General features: G+C 39.4%; 1 protein-coding gene across 1 annotated transcript in view; it reads left to right on the forward strand.

The window, feature by feature from the left end:
- The window catches only part of LOC134569287 (gastrula zinc finger protein XlCGF17.1-like), a 76,874-nt gene extending 65,844 nt beyond the window's left edge, over positions 1-11,030 (forward strand). The window contains exon 2 of the mRNA XM_063428205.1: positions 9,992-11,030. Within this exon, the coding sequence (XP_063284275.1) occupies positions 10,113-11,030 (918 nt within the window). The 5' untranslated portion in view covers positions 9,992-10,112. The remainder of the gene's footprint in view (positions 1-9,991) is intronic.
- The last annotated feature ends 12,319 nt before the right edge of the window (positions 11,031-23,349 follow it).

Here is a 23,349-nt window from a genome sequence, read left to right on the forward strand (position 1 = left end):
TGCTTGTGTATTCTTTACGCCGAAGTGCATAACTTTGCATTTTTCAACATTAACCCCTTAAGGACACATGACATGTGTGACATGTCATGATTCCCTTTTATTCCAGAAGTTTGGTCCCTAAGGGGTTAAATTTCATCTGCCATTTGAGTGCCCAGTCCCCCAGTCTATCTAAATCCCTCTGCAGCAAAGTAATATCTTGCTCACATTGTATTGTTTTACAAAGTTTGGTGTCATCTGCAAACACTGAAACATGACTTTCAATGCGGTCTTAAAGATCATTTATAAACATGTTAAATAGAAGGGGTCTAGTATTTTTTCCCATTTGGCATTCATGAGGTGCGATATTTTTGCGGCTCTGGAACATTCCTTGAGCTGGGAGGCTAATTTGGCTCCTGCCTTATTGCCTGAGGCAAAGAAGCCATGTTTCATTCTTCTCAGCATTAGCGTTGACTTGGCTAATTCAAGGTTGCGTAGTTGACCCTGTAGTCGCAGGATAGTGGCATGGTGGGAGGGTGTTGGAGTTAATGTGTTCGAGTGCATGGCGTCCGTGAGTTCCCTGAGTAAGTTAGTGTAATTTTCAAGGCGTTTCTTTTTGGCCTAGCTAGCATGTTTAGTGAAGCAACCCCTGATTACTGCCTTGTGTGCTAACCAAATTTGGTCTGGGGTGGAACTATGGTAATGCTGTAGGTCTTCCACTACACTTGGGTCATTTAATAGCCAGTCGTTCAATATCCAGCTGCCTCAGCCTTTAGTTGGGAATTGCTCTATCAAGGACATAGTAACGGGGGCATGGTCTGACCAATTGATAAGCCCTATGTGGGTTTTCTCTATTTTGGGGAGCAGCGCCAATGAAACCAAAAACCTGTCAATTCTGGAATAACAATTGTGTGCTGCAGAGTGGCACGGAAAATCTCTTTCGCTGGGGTGTTGTATCTGCCATGGATCTACATAGTTATGTACCATGAGAATGTGCCTAATGTGAGCAATTAGTTTCCCATTAGCTTTGATGGTCTTTGTAAGGATTTATGGTGTGAGGAATCTAAATCATTATCTAGTAAAAACAATTGGTATCTCCGCCTACTATTACCTCTCCAACTGCACGTTTCAAACACAACATTATAAGCAATTCCAAAAAGTCAGTTTGTCGATCATTAGGGTTATATACATTAATAAACATATATGGGTGGTTATTGATGTAACATTGTAGCACTACATATCTACCTTTCTTGTCCCCAATCTTGCAGACTAATGAGAAAGACACGTCTTTGCTTATTAAAATGGACACTCCTCTCTCTTTTTTTTTCATAGCAAGCATGAAAATCTATTGGGTATGCTATTGAATTAAATTGTGGGCGATGGCCCCATTTAAAGTGCGTTTCTTGGAAAAGTGCCACATGAGCATCTAGGGATTTGACCTCTTTTAACTCCGGGCGCCTCTTGTGTGGAGAGTTAAGCCCCTTGGTATTTAAAGAACAAATATTAAGCACCATGGTTTATGGTTATTGATCTCGTATCACAGGAGGTAGGGATAAGGTCGGTAAGCCATCCACCCTTGTGTCCCTGGGTCACCCCATAGTCCGTGAGTACCTTAAGAGAGCCCAAGGGCCAACAGCAGTGTTTTAGTATCCGACCTAGGTCTTGAACTGCAAATCTGTCTAACACCCAGGGTATATTGATTAACTGAGTGGGGAGGTGACCCATGTGTCTCTGAAATTGCTAGCATAAGCCTTATGGACATCATATAGGCGTAGCTGTCAAAAACAAAAATAAAGGAGAAAAGATAAGCATAAGAAAAAACATGCAAACTATGTACATAAAACCATTGGCCGAACGAATTCGACCGAAATTTGAAAAACGGTTACATTTGTGGCTCATACTTAAGCCAACTAGGGGGGTGGGAGACCAGTGTTAGATTCTCTAGGTCTATGTACAGTGATAGGTCCGTATTGGATTAGGTGTCCACACGGTGTTACATCTGCTATTATCTAAGTAAGGCGTTAAAGATTGATAATCTTCTTTCTAACATGGAACAAATTAGCTTGTAGAACACATATTAAACATTGCACATTTGTATACTTATTACCCCTCCGCAGAGTTCAAGGAGATTTGTGTGAGCGGACATGCATCACTTTAGACTAGTGTCCATTTAGTTTCACTGGCGATGCTTTAGAGTGTGGTATGGATGTTGTCTTTTTAGTGAAAGGAATGTCCCAGTCTTGTAACATCTTCTTTCCGTCTTCTGGAGACAAGATGCTGGAGTCTGCCCCATTCTGCTTGACTAAAAGTCTGCTTGGGAAGCCCCCTTATACGGGACATTCGCTTCTCGTAGTGCTGCCGTGATGGGGAAAAAGGCTTTCCTCTTCATCATAGTTGATGCAGATAGATCTATGAATAGCTTTATTTGTTTAAAGCGCCCAGGTGGGGGAGAATTCCTTCGTGCCGCTTGCATGACTCTGTCTTTAGTCATGAAATAGTGTAGCTTGGTGATGACATCCCTGGGAGTTAGTTGGCCCAGATGTTTTGGCTTGGGCAATCTGTGGGTCCGATCAAGTTCTGCCAACTCTGGTACATATGCCTTGAATATTTCCTGTACATAGGATTGCAGTTCTTGAGATGTGACAGATTCCTGTATCCCCCTTAGCCTGATATTATTGTGCCTTTCCCTATCTTCTTGGTCGGCCATTTTGTCTTCCAACCTCTTAAGCTTGTTTTCTAGCTCTGTATAGGCTTCTGCCAGAGTATTGTGGGCATCTGTTATTTTGTCTGCCCTTTTTTCTAGTTTGGCGGTTCTGTCACCCACATGTTGAATACCTGACCTTATATCTGAAACCACTTGCAACAGATCTGTATGGACGGTGGATTTCAGGTCCGCAAGTAGTGATTTGAGAGTGGCTGTTGTGACTGGGGTAGTTAAGTCATTTATGCTGTGAGCAGTGCCACTTACTTCTGAGACAGAGGCTGGTGAGCTCGGGCCACCGTGCCATCTTGTCCTGTCAACTCCTGCGTGTTGGTCGAAGTAAGGTGCATTTGAAGCGTTTTTTGCTTAATATTATTGCAGGTTTTTGCAGTTATTTGTTTCCGTGGGGCAATACAAATATACCCTGCAGTTTCTGGGCCGTTTGTGGGTAGATGCTGTAACTTTGCTGAGAACACAGTGTACTGGAGGAGCTCTGCACTCACACGTCCGTTCTTGTCCGCCTCTAGGACACGCCCCTTAATATTTACTAGCATTATTTTTATACAGGCTTAACCACAGTCTCTCCTGACAAGGATAGTTTGAGACTGTAGATACTTGTTGCAATTATGTCTGACAGACTTAAAGGACCACTCTAGGCACCCAGACCACTTCAGCTTAATGAAGTGGTCTGGGTGCCAGGTACCTCTAGGATTAACCCTTTTTTTTTATAAACATAGCAGTTTCAGAGAAACTGCTATGTTTATAATGAGGGTTAATCCAGCCTCCAAATCCTCTAGTGGCTGTCTCACTGACAGCCGCTAGAGGCGCTTGCGTGCTTCTCACTGTGAAAATCACAGTGAGAGCACGCAAGCGTCCATAGGAATGCATTGTAAATGCTTTCCTATGCGACCGGCTGAATGCGCGCGCGGCTCCTGCCGCGCATGCGCATTCAGCCGATGACGTCGCGAGCAAGGAGGAGAGGAGGAGTAAAGCTCCCCGCCCGGCGCTGGAGAAAGAGGTAAGTTTAACCCCTTCCGCTCACCAGAGCCCGGCGGGAGGGGGTCCCTGAGGGTAGGGGCACCCTCAGGGCACTATAGTGCCAGGAAAACGAGTATGTTTTCCTGGCACTATAGTGGTCCTTTAATAACAGTATCCAGATACATTTTTCACTGTGTGGTCTTTCAATAGCAAGTACCCACACAATGATCTTTTTCTCCTCTTGTAAACAGAGCAATTGGAGGATTAGCCATTGGGCTTTAGTTACGTTTTTTGCTTTTGACCACCAATTTTTTATCTAAAAAAATCTATGATTCAACAGACCAGACAACCTTCTTCCATGTCCCCATGGTCCAGTTCTTGACCTGGTCCCCATTGAAGGTGATCTCAGATTTGGGCACTTAGCATGCACAGTGCATCGCATTTACATCTACAATGCTGAGAGGCAAATGAAAGAAACATCTGTTTCTCCACTCCTTCCCTGACTCTAGGAATAGTCAGATCTCTGACCTTTTGTTTGCTGTTTGTGTATGTGTCTCTGTGTGGGAGATGAGCGTATTGTTCTCAACCATATTTGCTGACATTAAAAAGTCATTGACGAAAAGTAATTTTGCAAGGCAAATGAAGTGTTTAAACAATTTTTATAATTAAGGGAATTAAAGCACACAATATAATTATATATATATATATATATATATATATATATATATATATATATTGTGACAGAGTCTATGGGAGGGTAATAGAAGGAAGGTATTTAGGACCCATACTCCTCCATAGCCTGTACTCATTCACCCAATTAGCAACTGCTGAGGCTTTAATTAGCAGGTCTCAGAGCAGAAAGGGGGAGATACAAGCTGACCTGCAGAGAGAGCAGGTCTGTGCTGAGCAGCACCAAACAAAGTGCTAAAGGTTGGTGAAACCAATGTTTATTTTGTTGAATTGTGTAGTTTATTACCCTGGTTTAGAAAGGGACATTACTTTATGTTTAGTTAGTGCTCGAATTTGAGCTAGGATTTTGTTTGTAGACTTTCCTTTCTGTTTTTCTGAAGTTTTGACCAAATGGATTGCTGCATGGATTTTTGTGCACAATGTAAATAAACCACACCATTTTTGCATAAGAGACTGTTGTTCTGTACCTGTTACCCTAGAGGACTGTGTTGCTTTGCCCTTAAAGGTCACAATATATATATATATTTCAATGGATAGCTTGGCACTCTCCTTATTGGTATTAAAAATATACCTGCCCAGGTGAAATCCACAGTGCGTCCAATATATAAACAAAAAGATATCCAGGATGCACTCTCAGGACTTGAGCAAAAAAAATGTGATTTATTAAATCATGTGCAAGACAAAGACAACCGACGTTTCGACCCCTGCGGGTCTTTTTCAAGGTTACTGTAACATCTCAATCATTAAATATATATATATATATATATATATATATATATATATACATAAAATGTAAGTGCACCAATCAATTTCGTTGTGAACCCTTTCACCGGTACCCGGAAGTGAGTTAGGACCGCCTACTCAACGTCATCACGCGTGGACGTCCGGCAGAGTGACAGCGTGATCACCATAGAAACCTACCAAGCTACTGGGTAGGATCGTAATTCTAAGATAGAAAGTGAACCGGAGGTTGGGGTAAAAACAGGACAGGTCTGCCTACCTTTAAGTCATCCGAAATAATCACCCCTAAATCCCTTTCCTCAAATGTTGACGTTAGAACTCTATCAAATATTCTGTACTCTGCCCTTGGGTTTTTACGTCCAAGATGCATTATCTTGCACTTATCCACATTAAATGTCAGTTGCCACAATTCTGACCATTTTTCTAGTTTACCTAAATCATTTGCCATTTGGCTTATCCCTCCTGGAACATCAATCCTGTTACATATCTTAGCATCATCAGCAAAAAGACACACCTTACCATCAAGACCTTCTGCAATATCACTAATAAAAATATTAAAGAGAATGGGTCCAAGTACAGATCCCTGAGGTACCCCACTGGTGACAAGTCCAAGCTTCGAATATATTCCATTAACTACAACCCTCTGTTGTCTGTCACTCAGCCACTGCCTCACCCATTCAACAATATTGGAATCCAGACTTAAAGATTGCAGTTTATTGATAAGCCTTCTATGTGCAACAGTGTCAAAAGCCTTACTGAAATCTAGGTAAGCAATGTCTACTGCACCACCCTGATCTATAATTTTAGTTACCCAATCAAAAAATTCAATAAGATTAGTTTGGCATGATCTCCCTGAAGTAAACCCATGTTGTCTCTGATCTTGAAATCCATGTGTTTTTAGATGTTCAACAATCCTATCCTTTAACATGGTTTCCATCACTTTCCCCACTACTGAAGTAAGGCTTACTGGCCTATAGTTGCCCGACTCCTTCCTATTACCTTTCTTGTAAATGGGCACAACATTCGCTAACTTCCAATCCTGTCACGAAGTGTTAGATCTGTTTTGCCCACGTATGATAAACCACATGGGCATGTGATCATGTAAATAACATGATCTGTAGTACAGGTGATATAATGCTTAATAAAGATACGCTTGCCTGTTTGTGGATGGGCAAAGGATGTATTAGATAACATATGGCTACATGTTACACATCCTGTGCATTTGTAGCAACCTTTTTTCTTTATCAGCTTAGTTTTTTGGTAACAATGTACAGGATCATTACGAACTAGCATATCCCTCAGACTTCTATTACGTTTGTAACTAATAATTGCATGATTCTGAACAATTGGTGACAAATGTTTGTCTGCTTTTAATATGTCCCAATGTTTATATATTTTATCCTTGATTAATGATGTGTTTGTGTGAAAAGTGAGTGGGAGAAACAAATGATCTTCATACGTAGAATCCGTTCCTCTGACTTAAGTTCAGCTAAAGTTAGTGTTTGAGGTGAGTACCCTCTATCTTAAAATCTTTGGCGCATCTGTTGTAACTGTATGTCCATTTTGGTGGGATCACTATTGTACCGTAGTACTCGGATAAACTGAGAGATGGGAAGCGATTCTATCAAGTGTTTTGGATGAAAACTCATGGCTAGGAGTAATGTATTGCGGTCCGTCTCCTTACGGTAGAGAGTATAACCAGTGCCCTCCTCAGTTCTAAATAATGATCCATACAGATATTGTATGGTGGTAGTATCAAATGTAAGAGTGAGTTTTATACGTGTCTGTAAATTATTAATATCAGTTACCATGTCACAGAGCTCTTCTTTAGTACCTTTCCAAATTAACAGGATATCGTCCACAAATCTGAAATATATCAGAATATTTGTGCCATATATTGGCATATGAAAGTGCCATAGTCGCTCCCATCGCCGTCCCAAAGGTTTGTACATAAAAGGTATCTTCAAGATTTCATTCGAACCAAGCCATGAATATATTGGCATATGCTTAAGTTCATTGCTATTGATGTTATACCCACCCCAATAAGAGGGTGGGTATAACATTACTCCAGAGGGAAACTTTTTGGATTAAACAATTGAATACGTTACAACCCAAGGGATTGAATGAATGTCTTATTTAATTCATTTTGGGAGAGACGTTAGTCTTTTTTTCAGTTTAGGTTTTTTGATTCCTTTTTCCCAGGTGTTGCGGCCTTATAATATTTGGTTTATGTATCTTATTTTATTCATTGGAATTTTTTGTTTTTTATTTTATGATTTCAGTGCTCTGATATACCTGGGTTCTGCCCACCCTCTACATGAGATGTATTTAGATATATGTTGGATATGTATATATTATTAACTTGGTTGCACAGTATATCCTCTCTCTAGTCCATCAGCTCTATTGTCATATTTTGGATTTCAATTTGGATTTATTATTGGACCAAGTTCTAATAATACATGTATATTATATGGCCAGATTTTACTCTTTGGGTTATACTTGGGATGCTTTGGTGTTCTATATCTTACTCTATCGTCTCTTTCACACTTTATTTGTTGTGCACATTTTTATATTTTTTTATTATTGTATTCACATACACTGTTATATTTATTTACACTTTCTTCTTCTCACATTATATTTCTGCCTATATTCATATAGGCTCTTAACCTCTTTTACTTTTACACCTTTTTCACGCCAGCACCTAGTTGATTAGTATTTTTACAGTATTTGGGCTCTTGGTTACTGACATCTCCAATGATGTGGTCCGGTCTTTAGTTGCTTGGTCCTCCGTTTGTTTTGTTTTTATGTCAGCTGGGGTTTCCATGGATACGTTCCGCATCTATGGGGTCACGTGATTACGTCATTACGCACGCACACATACACGTCATGACGCACGGATACAGTGACGTCACTACGCATGCGCACTACTGAGCAGCACTTGGTGAGCGCGGGGATCACTTCACAGGTGGGGTAAGTTAGATCTACTTTTATTTCTGTATATATTTGCACTATTTGGAGGTTGTTACTATCTTGATAAAGACCCTATTGGGTCGAAACGTTGATGCTGTGATTTATTAACACCGGATTAAAAACACTATTTTGAAAATACAATGGAGTGCTCCTGATTGATCTGATATATTGACTGGCTTGGAAGCACTCGGGTAATTTCATTATTTTTGATTATTTGATTTAAAGGAAGAATGCCAGAGTTTGTCCTTTTTCCTTTTTTTAATAAAATATATATGTAAACCGTGTAACAAAAACACCCCAGTTAACGAGTATAATGGCTGCTTATATATATATATATATATATATATATATATATATGTGAACTCAGACTGTTGTTTTGCCTCCAGTAATCGTTTATTTGGGCTCATGGACTTGTAAAAGACAGTTTCTGGCCCTTTAACTACCTTGGGAAAAGACCTGCAGTTTCGAATTGCACTTCGAATGCAGCTGAAGTAGTCGAAGTGGCCGCCATTCGAAAATCGAACACGTGGCGGCAGACATATTGATTCATTTAAACGCAGTCAGCGGTGTGTGCCTGCAAATCTATGGAACTATTTTTGGCTACCCAATTGCGCAAACACCGCTGACCTGTACCTTCTACTCCCCTACGACACTGCAGCTGGAGACGAACTCCCATTTTTTTCAGAGTAAATTTGACCGACCGCACAGCCCAAATTTATTGGTCCGAAGGGACTTTTTACTATCTTTGGAACCCCTGAACGGATATTCACAAATTTTGGATATGTTTGTCCCCAGGTTATACTGGTTATAAAAATATACATGTTGTATGCATGTACAATATAAAATCAAGAAGTTATGAAAATATATAAAAATTTCACTTTTCAGCTTGGACATAATTGAGTAGATACATTTAATTAACTCAATTATTTCCTAAGCAGAGGGAATGAATTTACTGTAACTGCTGGGTGTGCTCTATTGTCATCTTGTGTATGATTGGTTGCTGTAACTGTATTGTCGGTGCCCCACAAGGTCCAGTGGGTGGTGTCTAACCTGTAAAATCCTGCATAATAGCAGCAATAAACACTCAGTGGAGTCATTTCTTCTTCACCCTTCAAAACGTAGCTGTGTCTCGTTATTGAAAGGGAATTTGCAGCTTAATCACTAGCCCTTTTCAGAGCTCTGCCTCGCTACTGCTCCAGGGATCCAGCGAATGGGACTTCACCTCTCCCCTACAGCCCAGCATCTTACCCGGAGGAAGGACGTTGCCAACGGCAGATACCCCTCACTACCCTGGGTAGCTGTTAAAATATATATATTTTTTATTTTTTATTTTTTTTAAAGGTCTGGCGCAATCAACATGATATTTCATAGTCATATTTCTTGTCTTTCATAAAAATATTGTCAGTTTTTCTAAGACAGATAATTAATAGACACATTTCCTTTAACTCACACTACATTTCCACCGACTGGTCATACCAGGTATCTACTACAGTTTCAATAGCACAACCTTCTAGTATAAGTGGTAGAGGCTTGGAGTGATATAAAAATAGTAGTACATACTTGGCACAACTTTCCAGTGGCAGAGGTAGGGGGATAACAGTGAAATTATGTGCTGCATGTGTTTAGAATATGTGATTAGAATGTATGTGATATACACAGTATCTATAATTTGTTTCTCTGGCATAAATGCAGATACGTGAGGCTTTATGGGCTAAATCTAATTTTGCAAAGCAAATTAAAGTTAAAAAAAAGAGTATACACAATTTTGCTACTAAAGGGGTTAATGCACACAAATACTTGATTTCTTCACAATCACCATGACACATGATGGTTGTATATCTTATATATTATGCAAATATTGTCTGTTTTTTTAAGTATAGCAAACAATAATTTATTGTGATCAATTTCCTTTAACACCAAGTATCTTTCCTTCAGGTGTATTTGGCTGGAGAGGTGACAAGAACATAAATACATGAAGCAAAGCTCTGAAGAAATATTTTAATAACAGAACCAAGGAGTCTAACTCTGAAAAATCAAGCATTTCTCAGATTCCTATATGTTCTCAAAGGAGATCGTAAACATAAATCCCAAACCTTTCCCGTGTTCTGAATGTGAAAAATATTTTGTCACCAAAGCGAATCTGGTTCGTCATCAGAGAACCCACACAGAAGAGAAACCGTTCTCATGTTCTGAATGTGGAAAATGTTTTGTCGCCAAAGCGAATCTTGTTCATCATCAGAGAACCCACACAGGAGAGAAACCGTTCTCATGTTCTGAATGTGGAAAATGTTTTGTCACCAAAACGCATCTTGTTCGTCATCAGAGAACTCACACAGGAAAGAAACCATTCTCATGTTCTGAATGTGGGAAATGTTTTGGGGAACATTCAACTCTTGTCATTCATCAGAATACACACACAGGAGAGAAACCGTTCTCATGTTCTGAATGTGGAAAATGTTTTGTCGCCAAAGCGAATCTTGTTCATCATCAGAGAACCCACACAGGAGAGAAACCATTCTCGTGTTCTGAATGTGGAAAATATTTGAACACTAAGGCAGAGCTTGTTCGTCATCAGAGAACTCACACAGGAGAGAAACCGTTCTCATGTTCTGAATGTGAAAAATGTTTTATCACTAATGCAGAGCTTGTTCGTCATCAGAGAACTCACACAGGAGAGAAACCGTTCTCATGTTCTGAATGTGAAAAATGTTTTGTTACTAATACAGATCTTGTCAGTCATCAGAGAACTCACACAGGAGAGAAACCGTTCGCATGTTCTGAATGTGGAAAATGTTTTCGGCAATATTCAACTCTTGTCGGTCATCAGAAAACTCACACAGGAGAGAAACCGTTCTCGTGTTCGTCAGCTTATTCGTTGTCAGAGAACTCACACAGGAATATAGTATATGTGGGAAATATTTTGCTAGTAAATCAGAGCTTATCAGTCATCAAATATCTCACACAGGTGAGGTGATTTTGTAATGCATCTATGGATTAACATTGGAATAAAATATCTTGTATTGTGATGTTTTATCATGCTCAAACAATAAATAGTAACTTTGATAGTAACAGTCAATGTACATATGATGCATTGGTATTGTGGCATCCCCATGCCATTGTCGGTATGTGCCTAACCTGCATTGCCAACTCTGCTTCACTTGGTTGCAAACTCACCAGCAACCCAGGATACATTGTGGTTGTATGTCCTGGCTGTTACAGAGAATACTAAATAGCCTGTTCCACTGGTAATACATTTCAATGAAAATTGGTTGTTTAGCATGATTTCAATGTGTATGATTCCAACCAGGACCTCAGCAAACAGACAAGACACATGCTTCTTGATGGCAACTTGTAGGATCACTATTTCTGAGCTCCAGCTTTTATTAAAAAACTACAGCACACATATGAAATGTATTTACAACCACGATGACATGGCGAAGATCCATGAGACCACTTACCACAGTGTTGATACACCATAAACGACCCTACAGATGGGGAGCACCACGAAGCCTTATGATACCTCACGAGACTGGGACTCTTAGAATTGCTGATATATCCGAAATGGGCTCCTCTCTACAACAACTGGGTCTCCCCCCTGCGGAGACGGGGACGCATCCACCAAATTTTTTAATAGACAAGATCCTACTATACCAGAATCAGTGGTTAATTCAGCTCCAGTAAGTGGAAATTTGGGAATTATCCACACTGATTTAAAGAAAAAGTCAGATTTTTTTCCCACCTTTCTTATAACGGACAATATTAAGGCTTTTGAAAACTCTTTGTAATTAACACTGTAAGTTCCGTGTGATGGATCCAGGAGCTGGTTCACTTAAAAAAGGCTTTGTTAAAATTCAGGATGAAAACATGGAATTTGTATATATGGTGTGTATACCTTTAAATCTGTCTCAAACGAGATAAAATTAGGTGCACGCCAAATACTATACTTTTAGTAAACAGGAAATTAAAATCACCTTCCAGTATAGGAAACTGTTTCCTGTGATGTAATAAATCAGTGTAACACTGATACGTAATGACACAATAATATATGGTGTGTGTGTCTTTAAATTTATGATCTTTAAGTGGACAGAGTATATACCAAGTGGTGTATTTAGAAGTACGGAGATATATTATTTATAAGGTGGAAATATAATGAAAATGACTGTATTTCATAGAAATGGTTAAAAATCAATAAAATCCAATGAATTCCAAATGAAGTTTAAAAATGATTCAAAATTTATTTAGAAAAAAGGCGCCTATATCAGGGCTTTCAAAGTGGTAGAATATAAAAATATAAAACTGCATAAAAATGAATAAATATAAGTCAGGGACGTTATGCAAGATTGTTACCAGCACATCTGTGTAGGTTGTTCCGTTTTTGTAGTGAGGACCGGTTAGGATGGATGTGGATAGTTTGTTGCTCTTTCTGCCGGCTGTTTGTGAGGTTGGCGTGCGTCCCAGACCTCACTCTGGATGATGCACGCTGTTAGCCGGCGGGTCCCCAGATCTCGGAACACTCTACGTTTGATGGAAAAATACTGCAGCTGGATCCTTGGTCTGCGTCCGTACCCTGCTTACTTCTTTGTGGAAGTAAGCAGGGTACGGACGCAGACCAAGGATCCAGCTGCAGTATTTTTCCATCAAACGTAGAGTGTTCCGAGATCTGGGGACCCGCCGGCTAACAGCGTGCATCATCCAGAGTGAGGTCTGGGACGCACGCCAACCTCACAAACAGCCGGCAGAAAGAGCAACAAACTATCCACATCCATCCTAACCGGTCCTCACTACAAAAACGGAACAACCTACACAGATGTGCTGGTAACAATCTTGCATAACGTCCCTGACTTATATTTATTCATTTTTATGCAGTTTTATATTTTTATATTCTACCACTTTGAAAGCCCTGATATAGGCGCCTTTTTTCTAAATAAATTTTGAATCATTTTTAAACTTCATTTGGAATTCATTGGATTTTATTGATTTTTAACCATTTCTATGAAATACAGTCATTTTCATTATATTTCCACCTTATAAATAATATATCTCCGTACTTCTAAATACACCACTTGGTATATACTCTGTCCACTTAAAGATCATAAATTTAAAGACACACACACCATATATTATTGTGTCATTACGTATCAGTGTTACACTGATTTATTACATCACAGGAAACAGTTTCCTATACTGGAAGGTGATTTTAATTTCCTGTTTACTAAAAGTATAGTATTTGGCGTGCACCTAATTTTATCTCGTTTGAGACAGATTTAAAGGTATACACACCATATATACAAATTCCATGTTTTCATCCTGAATTTTAACAAAGCCTTTTTTAAGTGAACCAGCTCCTGGATCCATCACACGGAACTTACAGTGTTAATTACAATACTTCGCATTTCAGACAGTTTTAGGTGAAATTTCTGTCTATATCCAGTTTTTGAGCCCTTCACTTCAAGTCAGACTCCCTCATCCCTGTGTGTTGCATTAGGCATACCAGACCCATTTGACTTTTGAAAACTCTTGTTTGGCAGACATACACAATATAAAGCCCCTTACTAAGTTTGAACAGAACATCTCTTTTCAAGAGAGAAAAGCTATAGATTCAATTAAAAAGGATATATCTATAGTTGTCAAACCAGCAGATAAGGGGGGAGGAGTAGTCGTCCTTGACAAAAGTTGGTATATACGGGAAATATATAGACAATTAAATGATAGTACCACATATGTAAAACTTAAGAAAGATCCTTTAGAAGGAATTAGAAATAATCTAAAAATATTCTTGGAGAAAGGTTTGGAAGAAAATATTTTAGATAAGAAAGAATTTTCCTTCCTACTCCCTGAATATCCGAGAGTTCCTGTTATATATATATTGCCCAAAATTCACAAGGACGTAACCAACCCCCCAGGGCGCCCCATTGTCTCTGGAATAGACTCAGTTTTATCTGCATTATCCCAATATATTGATTATCACCTACAACCTCTGGTTAAAAAGACTCCAGCATTTTTACAAGACTCTATGAGTCTACTGAATATCTTAAAAGATTTTAGTTGGCAGGATGATTATTTACTTGCAACGTGCGATGTATCTAGCCTCTATACAATCATCCAACACGATGTAGGATGTAAAGCCGTCGAATTTTATCTTGAGGCTACTGAGGCATATGGAGACCCCCAAAAGTTGTTTATTCTAGAGGGAATACGCATGATTTTGCAGAACAACTATTTTTGGTTTGAGGAGGAGTTTTTTATGCAAATTAAAGGTACAGCAATGGGGACCAAGTTTGCGCCAAGTTACGCGAATTTATTCATGTCCTTTTGGGAACGTACTTTCGTCTTTGGGGGACATAACTTTGGCGCAAACTTGGTCCTCTATAAGAGATATATTGACGATATTTTTATCATTTGGAAGGGGCCGGAAAAGACCCTTTTAGAGTTTTTCACTTACCTTAATGATAACGAGTGGGGAATCTCTCTCACACAGAATGTGAGTAATAATAGTATCGACTTTTTGGATCTGAATGTTTTTATTCAGGACCAAGTTTTAATGACTAAAACTTTTTTTAAAAAGGTAGACGTTAATAGTTTTATCGAATTGGATAGTTGCCACCATCGTCCTTGGCTGAACAACATACCTAAAGGACAGTTCCTTCGGATACGAAGGAACTGTACCAAAAAAGAGGACTACACTAGTCAGGCTATGTCCCTCAAAAATCAACTAATACAAAAAGGGTATGAAAGTGAAGACTTACAAGAAAAAATAGATCAAGTCGGGGATATGGACAGGTCTCCCCTGTTACAATATAAAAGAAAAAATGATTTAGGTGAACAAAAACAGATCCCCTTTATTTTTAACTTTTCTAGCAATATAGGTGCCATTAAGAAAATTATCAATAAAAACTGGCACATTTTACAACATGAGGAGGATATTAAACAATATGTAGGCAATAAGCCTAAATTTATATTTAGGGGTGCAAGAAACCTTAAACAAATGGTAACTTCCAGTTTTATTAAAACTGAAGTACCGAGAAACTTTTTGAGTGACTGGACACAAGAACAAAAAGGTTTTTTCTACTGTGGGTCGTGCAGAGCCTGCTGCAACACCCTAAGATTGAATAACAAGAAAGTAGAAAAATTCCACTCTGCAGTGACTCAAAAAGAATATCATATCAAAACTTTAATTACTTGTCATTCTACCTACGTAATCTATCTCTTACAATGCAGCTGTGGATATCAATATGTGGGGAAAACGTCCCGCCAACTTAAAATAAGGCTTAGTGAACATCTGAGAAATATCCAAAAAGGGTTTCCGAACCATAGTGTATCGAGACACTTTTTACAACATCATGGCTCGGATCCCAAGTTTCTCAGCTTTTTTGCTATTGAAAAAGTAATAGGGCACTGGAGAGGTGGGGACATGTCTAAAGCCCTTAGTTTAAAAGAATCCAAGTGGATTTTTGAATTACGCTCCTTGGCCCCAAAAGGTCTCAATATTGATTTTGAGATCAATAAGCTGCTATAATTAATGTTACCGGAGATAGTCTATTCGTGAGAATATTATTATTACAATATATATTTTTTCTATCTTTATACATATTTATTTAATGGTCCTTTTTAGTATTTTTTATCGATTTTATCTATTTTTGATAATTTTATTATTAATATATATTTTATTCTATATTTTTTCTGGTCTTGTCGGTTGGGATCAAGTTATTACAGGACAGCTGTGTTGTTGTTGGTTTTTTTTCATATTTTAGTCATCCTTGCATAGGAATTTTATTTTGGGTCTATTTAACATTTTGAGATCTATGCACTCTAAAATAATGCAGTTTATTTATTATCTGTATTAATGAGCCATATAATGAGTTGCATTTATATTTATATTTTTATATTGGATGAAGTAATTAATACATATATATTCTTTCATTTTTGTGTTTTCTTTTATTTGTATGCAATATGTGCCCTGCGAGTGAATTTATTCAAAAGAGGACTGTTTTGCCCACTCTTAAGATGGCCACCTTGCCCTCAAATCGAAAATGAATATCCCTATACACCTAGGAGAGTGAAGAGAACGCTTTCTGCCTCCTTATCATGAAACCGGAAGTTTCGGCATTTAGATGCGCCACCGGAAGTGACGCGACGGACGGACTCCATTTTCGGATACGTCACCGGAAGTGACGAAACGGAACACCGAGTGGATTTTGGATACACCTTTTTTCGTAGTCACACATGATTTTACCATATCATGGAAGCTGACTATGATGGGGGGAGGATATATTAATTGTTTATTTTGTGTTTTTGCTGATGTATATTAAGTATTGGATTCACTAATGTGCCCTTCCGAACCGGATCTGGAGCCATATTGGAGGTGGCAGACCACATCCGGTCCGGACCATATAAGGGTAATTATGTATACAAGTGTTGTTAATTCAATAATCAAGTATGTAATGCTTCCCCCTATATAAACTGTGGTATATCCATTGTAATTTAGAAGAGCACCTGAGGAAGACCACAAACAGTTGGTTGAAACGCGTTGTGTGTGCAACATTGCTTTTTATTACTTATCTTTTAACTATTTGTTAAAATAAACTACTTATCCTGATACTCCTGGCTCTTGGCTCCTGGCTCCTGACTCCTGACTCCAAACTTGATGATCATTGAGACCTAAGGGGAACCGGCCTGAGGATTCAAGGAAATGTGCATGTCCCACTTAAGTGACATGAAAGCTGTATAAGTCCTGAGCCTACTTCTAAACGGCTCAAAAAAGTGTGAGTGATTCCATCTCAAAATTTCCCTTTACAATATATATATTATACAGGTTGCGCTATGTCCTTCTTTGTATTTATATTTTTTGTATAGGGATTTTCCATTTGTCAAATCTAATCAGTGTGTACTAAGGAGGAGATACCTATTTGCTATACTTCAGGTAATCACTCCTGTTTGGTGTGTGTGTGCGCTTTAACTTTTTTTGGTTGTACACGCATCCACCAGCACCTAAGCCAAAGCCACCAACATGGGACTTGACCACTATCCGCCCTTTTGTACCGGCTACCCAACGGAACAACGCAGCCGCCATCGAGACGACTTGACTGTCCTACACAGCCACGCACTGCATGCAGCACTGTTTTTTACACAAGTTAATGTTTTATATATGGCACTGTTGCATTGTACTGCATTGTTTATCTGTTGATTTAGTAGTTAAGCATGCACAAAGCGTAGGCAGATAGCCATCCCTGGAGACACGTCTCACCAAACCCCCACCCGCTGGCTCAGGGGTATACGTACCCCTTTCTGTCTACCTCCCCACCCCTAACTTTGATCCCAGCATTTAGTAATAAGTTAAAAGGGGTGTTCCGCCTCTTATGCTTTAACCGCGCACGCTGATGTCCCGTACTAGATGATCACAAGAGGCTCATAGCGTTCACTGCCCCGATATAACATAAGACCCCACCGATAATCCTCCGGGACGGGCAGTCGTTATAGTTTAGCTAAGTTGAATGGTTACTGTTTCATATAGCGTTTACGGAGAAACCCTACAGACCTACCGTGTCCAACGCGATTACTTATGGGATAATAGGCAGGTTGGCTATACACTGCTACTATGCAGGCCCCTGAAAACGCTCCGCATTTTATCCCAAGGACACACAACCTTCGGTACACACAAACTGGTCCGTGAACCATTCTTAGCCTTGTTTGAGCTAACCTGTTTTATTGTACTGCTAACTAATTTACAACTTTTCTAAAATTTACTAACAATAATACCAAAATGTGCATGTAACGTATTTGCCATGTCATATTATGTATGATGGAATGCTTGCATCCGCTGTCGTGCACAACAAGCACAACAAAAATAAAGAATTAAAAAAATAAATAATTATTTACAAATTATTTATACCAATAAAAATATGAACTGGGATAGGAGACCAGAGCTCTGACTGAGGAATATAAATTAGGCTAAGCTAATTATCCCCTGGGGTCCTTTATTCTTATCCCAGGACACAATAACCTTGGACATTCTAAGAGGCTAGTTTCCCCAATACCCATGTTAATACAGACTTCAAGCAACAGTTATGTTTATTTCTAATTTTCTAGTTTTTTTTTTTCCCTTAGGGCATACAATGCAGCTGAGAGTATAACCAATAAATATACCAATTTTGGCAAATACACCAATCAGACATTCAAAATTTGGAGTCAAATTTCAGCCTTCTGAAAAACATTTAATGAGCTTTAAAATATCTGATGTGTCGTAGGATTTTTATCTTTGTAATATGATTTATTATTCTTGTATTGGATGCAAATAATATCATTTCAGACTTCTTTCATACACAGGATCTGGTAGGCCCTACTTAGACCTAGACATCTAATATTAATTATCGGACATATGTCCATTGTATATCAATGGTCAACACATATGGTTTTTGTTCACATAGATTGATGAAGGCCCGCTGTTGTTACAACCTTTGACCCAGCCAGACTCCCATGTGTATTAAGAAGGGCCTCTTTCTGAATGTATTAATTTAAACATATATATATATATATATATATATATATGTGTGTAAATGATATGTGTAACTTATATTTTACCCCCAAGTATAACCATTTTTTACAAATACACAAGTCCTGCGCTCAAACTCCCATTACTCCTGGGTAGCCATAGTACACATCAGCCCTAATACATACAGTAAAAAACAAAGAAAACAAGTTAACCACTTTTATAATGTATGGCTTTAATCATAGATTGGATAGAATGGTTATTAAGCTTCAAACCTTTTTACACATTTTTTTGAAAGAATTACATAACCGTATACTTATGTGTACACCTGCTAATGAACTGATTTCTTAGACTTAGAACAAATTTTTCAGATAGATATACACCAGCAATACGTAACATCAAAAATGGATATTAACTTGAAGTGCATACATATTGCCTGTGTTGGTACAGATATGTGCAAAGACTTATTTTCGGATGTCGTGTACGTTTGAATAAAAATAAATTTTAAGACTGCAAGGCAATCGGATTCAGTTATTGGAACTCTGATGTGACAAACACACATCTCAGGATTAGCTAATTTCCTACATTTAATGGTGGAGAAAGCATGGGCAAGATTTAAGTCTGAATTATTACTGGCTGAATATCTAAAAAGGTTTTGCTGCTAGAAGATTGCAAGAAGATAAATGTAGAAAAAGTCAAACTGTTCCCTGCAACGTTAACAAAAACAGTAAAAACCTCTTTCCAGAGATAGTGAATGATACTCTATAGTGCCTAAACGAGAAGCAGCTCAACACATAAAGTGGAATACCGGTATTTCCACAATCAATTTACAATACCGAATGTAACCCCCATATGGAACATATCCCCAGATAGCTTAGATCTGAGTGAATATTATTACCGAATAGCACTCAGATCACATACATACAGTTCAATCGCCATGGAGATATGGTATAAAATATACACCAACTAGTGGAGCGCTATATAAATATAAAGTGACAGAGGTGTCCACTTACCCCATCAATTTAGTGTGATACCACACTTTGGAATATACACTTGAAAACACATATAAAAGGAAAAATAAAACAAAAAAATATATGGTGTAGATGGCCTTTAGCGGTAATGGATGATAAAAGTAAATAACTAGACCCACTCACATGATCTGGTGCCTATATGGTATTGGCTCTAAAAACTAAACATTTTTGCTCTTTGGGCAGCAACACACCACTTCCTCAATGATGTTCCTCCAGAAGACACAAAAAGAAGAGAAATAGACTAGATGGGTAGTACTGTGCAAAATTACAGTATATATACTTATGATAAGTATTGTGCTCACCATATTGAGAGCCATCAGTTCCTTGCTCTGAGAATGTTCAGCAGTGTGCCAATTCCTTGGGATGTCCCGCCCCCCCAAAATTCCTGGAGGCTCCAAGGACTTGAATGAAATAAAAAATAAATGTATTGGTTCCTGTAACGGCACACAGAGTATAGAAGGGGTTTATGCCATTTAGGGTATTCCCTTCCTGAACACAAAGGCATCTACCGAACCTCCAATCAGCCTAACAAGCAATCATACAAACAGGAAAAGTATACGAATAATCCCCCTCAAGTACGAGACGAGGCTCTGTATTGAGGGTCAAGCAAAAATCTAGTTGAATGTGGGCTACCCACCCGGTATTTATGCAGGTCTCCCACCAAGTGGACACCCCCCAAGGGGACATGGTGGAAAACTGTGACAAGAGTAGTACAGAAGCCAATCACAGGGTTATAGACAGAAACACTCCCCTTTAACTGTATAAGACCCGCCACTCTATCGTGGAGATAATTGGGAAGTAACTCAATTATCTCAGAGAATAGAGGAAAACTAAATTTTATTAACATGGACAAAAATACATAAGAAATCTATGTTACAATTTACCGAATGTAACCCCCATATGGAACATATCCCCAGATAGCTTGTTCAATCGCCATGGAGCCAAAGTATTTCACATAGTTTTTCGTTGTACGAATGGGCTCAATGGGACAGCTATCTGGGGTGACTCCATTCGTGAGGAAAAGTACCGAACGGCACAGCGTTCGTGTGATGAAGGAACAGAGGAAGGAAGGTCAGTGGCTTCAGCGGTGTTCATGAGGAATAGTATCCGTTTTCAGTTCCATTAAATAGTCGACGAACACCACTGGGAATTCGTGTGTCCAAGATGGCCACCGCCACATGTTCGTTTATACGAACGATGACCACCGAGCCGACCTTCGACAATTGGGAAGTGTCTGCGGTTAATCACAACATTCTAATGGGTCCAAGAGGTTAACAAGCAGCGCACTTCCATGCTGGGTGGCCAGCCATTCGGCAGTTCCTTCGGTAAAACAGGAGAATAATGTAGGGACTGTACGGACAGGGAAATAGCCGAACAAACAGACGAATGAAGGGTTAAATAAAAGCAATTTACAAACAGATGGGTCTGTCAAGGTTCCAAAGTAAAACACAATATTCAAGGTTTTAAGCTATAAAATAAAATCTGAAATGTAGTATAAAAAGTCCAAATCGGCCAAAACGCGTTTCATAGAAACATAGAATGTGACGGCAGATGAGAACGATTTGACCCATCTAGTCTGCCCACTTTTCTAAATACTTTCATTAGTCCCTGGCCATATCTTATAGTTAGCATAACATGTTAGCATTGCCTTATGCATATCCCATGGATGCTTAAACTCCTTTACTGTGTTAACCTCTACCACTTCAGCTGGAAGGCAATTCCATGCATCCACTACCCTCCTAGTAAAGTAATACTTCCTGATATTATTTTTAAACCTTTGTCCCTCTAATGTAAGACTATGTCCTCTTGTTGTGGTAGTTTTTCTTCTTTTAAATATAGTCTCCTCCTTTACTGTGTTGATTCCCTTTATGTATTTAAATGTTTCCATCATAACCCCCCTGTCTTGTCTTTCCTCTAAGCTCTGCATGTTAAGTGCCTTTAACCTTGAACCACAACTCTGACCATTTTTCTAGTTTACCTAAATCATTTGTAATTTGGCTTATCCCTCCTGGAACATCAACCCTGTTACATATCTTAGTATCATCAGCGAAAAGACATGCCTTACCATCGAGACCTTCTGCAATATCACTAATAAAAAATTTAAAGAGAATGGGTCCAAGTACAGATCCCTGAGGTACCCCACCGGTGACAAGCCCATGCTTCGAATATACTCCATTGACTACAACCCTCTGTTGCCTGTCACTCAGCCACTGCCTTACCCATTCAACAATATTGGAATCCAAATGTAAAGATTGCAGTTATTGATAAGCCTTCTATGTGCAACAGTGTCAAAAGCCTTACTTAAATCTAGGTAAGAAATGTCTACTGCACCACCCTGATCTATAATTTTAGTTACTGTGAAGAATCCCCCTCCATTCATTCGATACTTTCCCTCCCTGCTACTTTATTCATGGATTTATTACTGTGACGAAGTGCCCTTCGCCACTTGTGCCTGGAGAGGACTGCTTGCCCGCCTCTTGCCCTGTGACTATGGACCCTGGGAGATTTGGCCCGTTCAATTCAGTATGATAGGAGTTATGTATTTTTGTATCCTTTTGTGTTTTACTGGGAACATGTGCTCAATGGAGTCTGCCTCTATCCCTGGATAATTTGATTATTTTCCCCATTGTCTCCAGGATAGAGGGCTCTGTAAAACCAGTTTGGGCCAGATAGCCATGCTGCCAGCCAGGCCCCAAAAGATACTTTACTAACTTCTGAACCCCTGGTCTGATTCATGCCATTTTTTATATGTTGTTTCCCTGAATGGATTGATTGTGAATATATAATGTGAATTTATTTATGTGAATGTGATGTATATTTTAGAAGTTATGAATATGCTGTAAAAACTGTATTTTTCCTACCTGTGATAATTGAATCTTCTATTGTATAAGATAATTGAATCACAGGCAGAGGGGAGGATTTTGTGTGGGCTGTTGTTGTTACTTCCAGTAAAGTCTTGTTCCAGCATTAAGCCTTGGCTCATGTTTGGGGGTATTAGAAAACTACACTCTGGGGATTGCTATATTCACTATACTCCCCAGGGTATATTCACTAAGCTCTGCTAAGAGCTTGTTCCTGCTCTCTGGGGAAAGAGAGGTTAACCCACTGGAAGCTGGATCCTGGCCTTGGGTCCAGGGTGGGTGGAGACAGTGAGACCCCGGCGCAGCTGCATCACTGGAAGTGGGGTCTGCAGTACTGATGGTGTCAGTTGGAGTGCTTGGAGTCCTCAGCGAGCACTAGGAGCATCGATTTGGCGGAGGTACTCAGTCGGAGTGCTAGCGGTCCGTCACAACTGGTGGCAAGCGGTGGGATGGCGTCCTAGTGCGAGGAGAAGCAGCGCAGAGGCACCGGTAACATTTGGAATTACAATTTGAGGGCAACGCTAGTATTCGCACAGCGCCCCTGTTCACAGCAAACATGACCTATCGCTTTGAGGGCGACGCTTCTAGAGGAGATGAAGAGGCAGTTATCCAGATATGGCCCGAATCCTTCGCCAGAGACGATTCTGGCAACTATGCTCGAATTGGCTGTGGAGAATCGAGCGGCATGGGAATGAGAGTGCCGATTGTGGAGATTGGGGCTGTTGCCAATTGGTCTTTCTTCCTAGCGGCAGACAGCATCCCAGGTAGAGGAGATTGTCTGTTACTCGTCCCTGCAGCAACCATCATCACTGGGAGTTGAGACAGCGGCGACCTGAGTTCCAGGAGGAGATGATGGTAGATCCCTCCCCCCTGTACAGCAACCAGCATCCTGGGGAGGGGAGGCAACTGGGCTCT

This window comes from Pelobates fuscus, chromosome 7 (assembly GCF_036172605.1).
Source record: "Pelobates fuscus isolate aPelFus1 chromosome 7, aPelFus1.pri, whole genome shotgun sequence".
Classification (NCBI taxonomy): Eukaryota; Metazoa; Chordata; class Amphibia; order Anura; family Pelobatidae; genus Pelobates; species Pelobates fuscus.